Genomic DNA, 9,835 nt, shown 5'->3' on the forward strand with positions numbered 1-9,835 from the left:
TCAAGCTTGTAGGCTGGTGGTGGAGGGCTCCATTAAGATTTTTACAGCCAATAATGTGTGAATGGAAATATTAGCTTGATGGACCATGGCCATTTAGGCCTACTTAGCCTACCCTTATAAAACGGATACAGATATGGGACAAAAAAACAGTTTTTCTCATGTAGCCTACAATACAATGCAGTAGCCTATTTCTATGTCCAAAATATTGCATTTCTCCAGTAGCCTCACCTGAAGTGTTAATATGTAGAGCAATGTTCAAATGATTGTACATATTAACTACAAATAATCCATTAAAACAGCATTTTTGACACTTGAAGTGGGCTATGCAGTTTATGTTTTGTAAGGGCATAGGCCTAACGAAAGGTATATCCTCCACGTTCTCACAAAGCTTGAAGCACGCACACAAATCCTATTTATTTAGGTCTAAAACATTTAAATAGCTTTACCTTGGTTAGCCCTTCACGACCTTGCTGTGCCCTTCCTACATGTTTACTCAGGAGTGGTGAAGGCTTATTCAACACCCGTCAAAACTTTCAGCACATATTTCAATGTTTCAGTGGCTCTGATTCAGCGACGTGCTACAATATTCCATATCGATAGAGGGCGATAAAGAACTACAAAATACTCTTCCTAACATCGAGTTGTTCACAGAGGTAACATGGCGGCTCCTATGAGCAACGTGGACGAGATAAGGAACAGAGTCATTTTGGGTGAATTTGGCGTGAAGAATGTAAGTCAACAACATCGAGTTGAATATTTTATGTATTACATTTTTAGTAGCTGTTAGTTTCCATGTAGAGCAGTTAAGGCCGGATGACATATAAGTCGACACCTGTGTTTTGCTTCTGTCGCATCACATGTAGTGTAAACATGGCTAGTAGTAGCATGCTTTAGGCTACTAAACTCTTCATGTAAAACTTGTAGTGTACAGGGGTACTTTTCATATATTTCCTGTGTTTCCCCGTTGAAGTTTAAACGTGTTTGATCTTTCCAGGTTCATACAACAGACTATCCTGGTAACTACCCTGGGTATGATGACACATGGAATTTTCAGAAATTCAAAAAGGTAGGTTAATGAAATGAGAAGTGTTTTGTGAGGACATACCTTTTACCTGTCGCAAGCTATTACAGCTGCCCTTTTTATGTTGTCTTAGAATTTTAGGATCGACATAGTACAAATGGATGAAAATACTATGGAGTTTGATATGGTCGGCATAGATGCTTCCATTGCCAATGCCTTCCGACGGATCTTGCTTGCAGAGGTATTTACCCATACAAAACAAATAAAACCACGTTTCATTAATTTACATGTTGTGTATTCGGGATACATTTACACTAGCATTAAAGAAGGAGATGGACTTGCCTGTTTACTCTAGATCCCAACAATGGCTGTTGAAAAAGTGTTCATCTACAACAACACATCCATCATTCAGGACGAGATCCTTGCTCACAGACTTGGATTAATCCCCATCAAGGCTGATCCACGTCTCTTTGAATACAGAAATGCAGGTGGGGATTGGCTTGATATTACTATTTTTTGCCAGCCTGGACAGTATACAGAATGTGAACGAGTTATAAAAATGACTTTTTTTCCCCCAGGTGATGAAGAAGGCACAGAGATTGACACAATTCAACTCCAGCTTAAGGTTAAGTGCACAATGAATCCTAGAGCTCCAAAGGATTCTGCTGATCCTCGTGAACTTTACCTTAATCACATGGGTGAGTCTTAGTTATTCACTGGTAAATCATCAGCACCTTAATCATGCATTCATATACAAAGGATGATTGATTTTGGTATACAAGTGAAGATGCCTCTGAGTGAAAACCGATAGCTTAATAATGGCACATAGTTCTCAGCTACTTCTTCTCTATATGCAGACAGGTACTCCTCAAGTTTTTATTGAGCTGATGAGCACTACTCTAGTAGAATGATGAGTGCATATGTCTCTTCCCAAACAATATGATTACATAAAATGTTATAGAGGAGAGATGTAACACACACCAAGATGTGCTGGCTACCGGTGTGTACCGGTATATCTAAAGTAAAAGAAGGAAGGTGCCGCACACTCTGAGTAAATGAAAAACGTTTAAGAGGCGATAACGTTTCGGCCTGCGCATGCGATCTGATGAAGGCCTTGTAGGCCAAAACGTTATCGTCTATTAAACGTTTTTTCATTTACTCTGAGTGTGCGGCACCTTCCTTCTCTTACTTTACATAAAATGTTATGACAATAACAGTGGTCAGTCTCACTCAAAAACATAACATTAGAGATGGGCCTACATGTCTGTCTCAGGCCTGCATGAGCAGTGCTTAATAGCTTTACTGTCACCTGAGAAGCATTTTGGTCTAGGTTTAGGCATTATGAATGAAGTGGACTGGAATCATGGCCTGTGTGCCATCTGAAACAGAGTGACTGATGCCACTTAAACTGCGACTTAATGATGGCTCACACTACACAAGTGCAGCAAGATGCACGTGTTTATAATGTAAGTTCTGTACTTCAGCAGGACGAGGTGTAAGTATAAGAACCCTGAAATGGTTGGATTTTGTATGGATTTAGGCTTGTATTCTGTTATTGCCTTGAGAACACTTTAGGGCGATATTTGCAATTTTTGCGGTGATGTTAGCCAGTGTTTTGTTTCCAAAGCACCTCTCTCTGCAGTGTTAGGCCATGTTTCCATAGATTTCCCATAGTTCTTCTCCCATGGCATTACTCTTGTGCCTAACTGTTCTGTTCTGTACCCATGACCTAGCTGATCTGTAACCTATGCTGTGTTCACCTCAAGTCTACTCCAAAGACATGAAATGGGTGCCTATCGGGAACCAAGCCGATGTGTTTGCGGAGGCCAGTATTGGTCCAGTGTATGGGGACATCCTCCTTGCACAGCTGCGACCAGGGCAAGAGCTGGACATAGTTATGCACTGTGTGAAGGGCATCGGTGAGTTTCATATTCATCCATACCCTACAACATTCATGCACAAACTATATACATATGAAAAAAAGTATCTTACCAATGCAGTTTTTAAAAGTAAATATAGTATTTCAGTATACATAATATCAAATAAAACAGATGTTATCTTAAAACTGTATGCTCTTCATGGAATATGTCTATGTATTTGTGAAGAATTTAATTTATTTAACTTAGGTTGTTACTTTCAGTTATATTTTGTCCAACAATAATGACTATTGAGGATGCTTTCGAGCTTTATCTGTAGAAGCTAAATGTGTATGTTATAGACCCTTTCAAGAGAGTTCCATTATCAGCATCATAGTTGGCCCCACAAGACTTCCTTTTTAACATTCCATATGTTATCTTAATGCAGAGGAAGTAGATTGGGACCCAAATAGAATGTTCAAGCATTGTTTTTGTTTTTATTGTTGAAAGGGTCTATACAACTAAGATCCACTGTCTGTACAGTCGTATTGTGGAGTCAGTGCCAACCCATATATGTGTATTGACTCCACAGGTAAGGACCATGCCAAGTTTTCCCCAGTGGCCACGGCCAGCTACCGTCTCCTTCCGGAGATCACGTTACTGCAGCCAATCGAGGGGGAGAAAGCTGAGAGGCTGAAGCGCTGTTTCACGCCAGGAGTCATCGAAGTGGAGAACAAAGATGGTAGGAGAGGCTTTCCTACTGAAGTAGAGGGTGGGGAGGGTTTTGCTTTGGGTTTTTGTCAAACTCTTCCTAATATCGTTAATACTGAAATGGGTATATTCATAGAGAGGAGACAACCGTTGTTCACTAAAGGGTTGATTTGTTTGTCAAGTTTATTTATATAGCGCATTTCATACACAGAGGTCATTCAATGTGCTTTACATAAACAAAACCAAATAATAATAACAAATAAAAGCATAGAAGGGCAATATAGTCAAAGAATAGTTCAAAAGGTAAAGATCATAATAAAAAGAAAACATAAAACACAAGGTAAAATCATTTAAAATAGATAATGATTAAAAAGACAAAATAAAAGACACAAGGTAGAATAATTTAAGACAGATTCCATGTCAACAAAGCCCAAGTTCACCTGTCAGTCAGCTAACCAGGGGCCCGTTTCCCAAAAGCATAGTTGCTTACTATGATAGTAGTGTCACTGCCAAATGTGAGTCCGTAGATTTGGGTTACCAATGCACTTAAGCTTCATATTGTCACATCAAGTTTTTCATTTTGGAAAATTAAAAAATGATAGCATCTTTGTTAGCTCTTACTAAAATGTGACTGAAATACGGACGAATATCAACACCGTATTTCTGTATCTTTAACATATCTGTAACGTGTGACTCAAGTACTGTCAACTCAGCAACTATGCAGCTATGCTTTTGGGAAACGCACCCCTGAGTGGTAAGTGCTGTTATGCAAGGTTCTGCAGGGAGTTATATGTTTAGTATGTCCTTTTGATTGTCCCTCTTCACTAACCCTTTTTAAGCCACCTCCATTATTTCCTTTCTCAGGAAAACAAGTTGCTAAGGTGGCCAACAGTCGCCAAGACACATGCAGCAGGGAAGTTTTGCGACATGATGATCTGAAGAATTTGGTGAAGTTAGGAAGAGTGCGAGACCATTTCATATGTAAGTTTATATATTTTTTTATTTAGTTTTTTATTTGGGTTTTTGTAAAATGATATATAGTTCGATCGATAGATAGATAGATAGATGCAGTCATATAAAAGTTTGTTTCCTTCAAAACTAATTAAAAAAAACAAACAAATTGCATGTGCTTAGACTTAAGACATTTATTAGAAATAGATTATGGTAAGATTAAATGGGGCTACTGGTAAGCATTGCAAATAAAACAGACAGTGTAGGAATGGTCAGAATTAAGTGGGAAGGGTAATATTTCTCCAGTGGTGTTCCTATAAGATTTTATTCCATTGTAAATCCAGCGGAACGAGAAATAAAAGTAATGAACCTGAACGTTTATCCGGTCAGCACCTTTCGTGCCGGTGTACATTTTAATTTACAAATAAATCAACAAGTACACCTTAGAAGGTGTTTTGCACATTGTTGATTTTAAAGGTTTGTTGTAAAACCCTATAGCTGGCTCCATTTTGCACTATTGTAACCATTTCTCATAAATGTGTCCCTTGCTGTTCTAGTTACATAGACATGTGTATATATTCTGATACTATGATACTGTTCTGAGGTTAAGTCTAATTGTGCCAAACTTCTAATTTAAAGTATTATGACTATATACCACAATAGATACTGTTAAAATGTGATATCACGGTCAAGCCATGTGGATTTTACTGGGTTTTTGAATAAATCTGTTTTTCTTGTTTTCTTTTTTAATTAACTCTTCCTGTTTGCGTTTGTTCCCATGTGCAGTCTCAGTAGAGTCCACGGGGATCCTGCCTCCTGACGTGCTGGTTTCTGAATCCATGAACGTCCTCCTGGCCAAGTGCCAGAGGTTCATTAACGAGCTGGACTCCACAGACATGGAGTAGAAGAAGCACTTGGGACCAAAGAGACATTAACCTTGAAGGGTGGAGGAGGAGGAGGAGGAGGAGAAGGAGGATGACGCCGACGACGACGACGACGGCATAGTTGTCTGTGCTGATTTGACCATAGCTGTTGGATGTCCAGCTACTGTAGGTCTCGGTTACAAGGCAAAAAAAAAGAATCCCATTGCTCACATTGAAGCTGGATCTATCTGACTGAGTTTCATTCACACAATAGCCACTGCTACATGGCAGCAGCCAAAGTCAAGCTTTGTGTTGGCAAACCACTCTGTGATTTGTATTGCTCTCACTGTCAGTCATGGTCTCACATTAACTTTGCATAAGCCGCAGGGGAAGCACCTTCTATATAGCAAAGTGTAATTCTGTATGGCTTTAGTTTCAATTAATTTATGTAAAACTGCCCTGGGAATTATGGCACTGGTATTAAAAATAGTTACAAATATGTGCAACAAAAGTAACAAAACATTGCAGTTTAGTTCATGAAATGCAGCTTAAGCGAATGTGGTGCACTGATGTCTAACGTTGTTAGGGACCACTCCAAGTTCTGTGTTAGGCCCTGGCAGGATGTGTTCACTCGACTCAGAGGAAGGCAGTCTGACCTCTTCTGTTCAGAAGGTGCTTGTGTCTGTAACCACCCAGGCATGATATGTGAGTAATGATGGCTCCATGTAAAAAATAAAGGAAAACATTTGTACGTATTCATGAACCATCTTTGGCGAACACTATTCACTCTGTCTGAAACCCTGTCAAGCGGTCTAAAACCACCATCTCTCCAAATACTATGAATAATGCAACACGCGGGCAATAAGTAGGCTCGTCTTAATCAGAATTTGACTTTGGGTAATGCAATATTGCGGACAGTGAAGCTGCGCTTCATCCTCTCCTGGTGGATTGATTGATTGCTCATGTCTGCCTGTTGCACTGAGCGCTACTTAAGTTAATTACTCACCGGGTGCATGTTTCGCGCCGCTCCTCTTACACCACTTTAATTACTGCTGAATTGTCTGGCCTCCCCAATTCACCTTAATAATGCAGATGGCAGGCGGGAGAGATTTCATTTCGCTGCCATTTCACTTGTGGTTGGCATTAGAGAAACTCAACACATGGGAGGAAGTCTGGTTTTGAAACAGGAGCCGCACTGCACAAACTGCAAGTGTTTTGGTCTTCTGTCAGATACAAAATGGTGTTCTGGTGTTGACTGTTTAGTGTAAATGGGTTACCCTGTGTTTCCTAAAGCTGATGATACACAAGGCAACGTTTTGAGCAACATTGCTGGGCAGTGTTCCTAAGTATTGTTGTTCTGGCACGTTCTCGTCAATATTGGGCCACAATCGTTTTTCTGGAGAGCTCATGATCCAATCAGAACACATGGAAACAGTTATGTGGTTGCGCAGCAACATTGTCTGAAAAATTGCCCCATGTATCATCACCCTTAAGGAAAATCCATTTGACCTAATTAAAGAAAATGTCAGTCACTTTCAGACCACTTTGTCCTAATCTGAGGTAGGGACATTGTGTGTGATATGCAACATTTGTCTTACAAACACTGTTATAGACTAGACCTCAGGGAGTTTGAGCTATGGTGATGTGACATGTCAGCCAAAGTGCTATTCTGTTATTGTGATTTCCAAGTACACATCTGGCAGTAGTGCTGTCACCGGTAATGACTGCCTATCCAGGTGGGCCTCCAGGTGGGGCCAGTGTGGAGCACACCAGGGCTGGGCTTACTATATAGAGTACCCCACACAACAGCATGGGATCACAGCAAACTGACCATACCAGGATGACCCCCGCCTGCTTGTGAATGTGAATATTTTTTTGAGAAAGTGATGTGTGTGTGTGTTTGTGTGTGTGTGTGTGTATGTCTGTGAGAGAGAGAGAGAGAGAGAGACATAAAGAGAGAGAGAGTGTGTGTGTGTGTGAGGGAGAGAGAAAGAAAGAAAGAAGAGTCTTGGTGGGAGTACATGTGTCTATGTGAGTGAGACTAATTGGGTTTGCATGTACTTGCCTGGTACAAACACAATAAATATTGAGGTGTGTGTGTGTCGTACAGGAGATCATTGAAAGTGGGCCAGAGTATCTTTGGAGACTGATGGCCAGCCGTGGGAGGGAGGTGCTGGAGCAGGAAGGCAAGGCTGTGTGTGTGTGTGTGTGTGTGTGTGTGTGTGTGTGTGTATATGTGTGTGGTGAGGCACATTAAAGTGGGTCACCTTCCAGTAGTGCTGCACTCATCATTAGGACAGTCGCTGCCACTCTGGGGGCCCTGGTTGGCAGGCGCTGAGGCCGCCGGGCACACAGACATCCGCAGAATCCTCCTGACTTCTCTCCTCTTCTCTCCTCCACCCCTGCTTTCCCTCGCTCTCCTGCCTGGCTCATTACTGCGCTGGGCTTTTGGCAGGAAACGGACCCTACCCCTCAAACCTATAAAAAGCAAGAAAGGGAGGGGAGGATGAGGGGGGACCTCATATCCTTTCTGGCCGTAGTTTTTGTTTATAGGGCTTACTTTCCTTCTCAAAGCCACTTGTGGAGAGAGAAAGAATGAGTGAGTGAGAGAAAGGCAGAGAGAGGGGGGGGGGGTGATTTGTTCAGCATTCTTTTCTCTGTCACCTGCATCTTGCAAACATGTATTTCCTGTGTGTGCTGATCTTGTTGTAGATTTGGAGAGGTCCCCCTCACCTTTGTTTCCATCTCTAAACGGACGCGATCCTTATCGGCAGCCCTTGAGCAACTGAAGAATCACTGGCTGCCTTTACTTGGACGGCAAAAATGCCATTTAAGTGAATCCAAATGCGCCCTCCTTTTTCTTGAACACAGATGGCAGCACCAAGCCCCCGCAGACCTCAGAGTGTGCATTCCTCTACTATGAGTTTCTCACAAGACCTCTGATTCACTGCCTGTATTGGCCACCCAATGACTCCTGGTCACTTTTTGAATCAGCAGTCTAACTGGACAGTGTAGATCTCCAACACAGCTCTCAGGCCCTCACTCCAGTTCTGTTGGGGACACTTCAGAAGCCCTGGGGCTTGTTCCGACCTGTGTGCATAGTGCCTCTCCCAGATTTTCAACATGAAATTGGCATGGGTGGAAGAATTCAGTTTGAAACAAACAAAATATTTTTGGTGTGTCTTCAGACCCCTGAGCTCCACTGAATCCAAGGAGTGCGTGGGCCCTAGGCAACTCCAAATTCATATTTATGGAAATTTGATTATTACAAAGAGGTCACAGTCTTGAAACCACTTCATCTCACTCCCGCATGAATTTCTTTATCTCAAAAAATCACACTTCTATGAGCATGGAAATGTTTCTGTTGGTATTGCATATTCGTGTGAATTACCCGTCTCATAACCTTGAGTGAAAGCCTATTTTATAAGAAACTTGTTTTTAAGCTTTCACTGTTCTGTCTATTACTTATTTGGCCATTGAGTCACACAGGGACTGTTTCGATTTACACAGCCTCTCTGACAGGAAACAGCCCTGATTCTCTGATCTTCCACAGCTGCAAATTATTGTCACCATCAATAAACCTGACTGCCAAACCGCAACAGAGTCTGTCAGTGAGACATCGTTCCTTTATTATGCATTCACCTCTGTCTCTTTGATGGAATTGCATAATGGCTCGGGGAGACAGTAACTGGAGGTGATCAGAGAATGTATGAGACAGTGTTGAGTAGGAGTGCAATGTCTCTGACGGCTGTAGGTGCTCATGGTGGGATGTGATCTGATGATGGTGCAGTATTAGTCATATTCCATTTAGCTTGGCGTTCCATTCCTTCCCAGAAGCCTCCTGGGCCTCAATTATCTTGCCGCCGCTGTCACCCTTTTCGGAATCAATTCATATTACCGATTCATCCCATTGATGCGCGCGGCCCAAGATCCTCCTCCTCCCATCGACTAAGCAGTTAACGGGCAGTTTTCCACCCATTTGTCTTATCTGAGACACGTCTCAGCCCTCTCCACCAGCCGATGGAGCTGACCAGCCGACACGCGTCTCTAACCGCCGCCTCCCTCCTGATGGTGGTGCTCAGCTTCCTCCCCCTCCCCTCCCCTCCCCAGCCCACCCCAGCGTGTTCACAGGTGACTGGGCTCTGGGAGTGAGGAGGAGGTGGAGGGAGTTGCCTGGGTCTGGTGGAGTTAATTGAATCGGAGGCGCCGGTCTGCCTGCCAGGCTACCTTGCCTTGTCTGCCTGCTTGCATTTGCTTGCCCACTCTCTCACTCTCTCACTCTCTCTCTCTCTCTCTGTCTCTCTCTCTCTCTTTTGCCTTGCTGCCTGGAGCTGTGTGCGTTTCCAGGGAGTCGAGCAGAGAGAATAATGCCGTGCCTTGTGTGTATATATGTGTGTGTGTCTGAGTGAGTGAGTGAGTGAGAGTGTGTACGT

At 42.5% G+C, this 9,835-nt stretch overlaps 1 protein-coding gene across 1 annotated transcript; it reads left to right on the forward strand.

Annotated features, from left to right (window-relative positions):
• The first annotated feature begins 587 nt into the window (after positions 1-587).
• Positions 588-6,157, forward strand: polr1c (RNA polymerase I and III subunit C). The gene is made up of 9 exons (XM_042064985.1): positions 588-730; positions 995-1,066; positions 1,155-1,262; positions 1,377-1,509; positions 1,600-1,719; positions 2,788-2,940; positions 3,470-3,619; positions 4,453-4,569; positions 5,326-6,157. The coding sequence occupies exons 1-9, from the start codon at positions 659-661 to the stop codon at positions 5,442-5,444; spliced, it is 1,044 nt and encodes a 347-aa protein (XP_041920919.1). The 5' UTR covers positions 588-658; the 3' UTR covers positions 5,445-6,157.
• The last annotated feature ends 3,678 nt before the right edge of the window (positions 6,158-9,835 follow it).

Source organism: Alosa sapidissima, chromosome 16, assembly GCF_018492685.1.
Source record: "Alosa sapidissima isolate fAloSap1 chromosome 16, fAloSap1.pri, whole genome shotgun sequence".
NCBI lineage: Eukaryota > Metazoa > Chordata > Actinopteri > Clupeiformes > Clupeidae > Alosa > Alosa sapidissima.

Coding starts and splice junctions, on each gene's coding strand:
- polr1c (XM_042064985.1), top strand. CDS start 659: ATGGCGGCTCCTATGAGCAACGTGGACGAGATAAGGAACAGAGTCATT. Junction 1,067..1,154: donor ATTTTCAGAAATTCAAAAAG/GTAGGTTAATGA, acceptor ATGTTGTCTTAG/AATTTTAGGATCGACATAGT. Junction 4,570..5,325: donor AGTGCGAGACCATTTCATAT/GTAAGTTTATAT, acceptor TCCCATGTGCAG/TCTCAGTAGAGTCCACGGGG.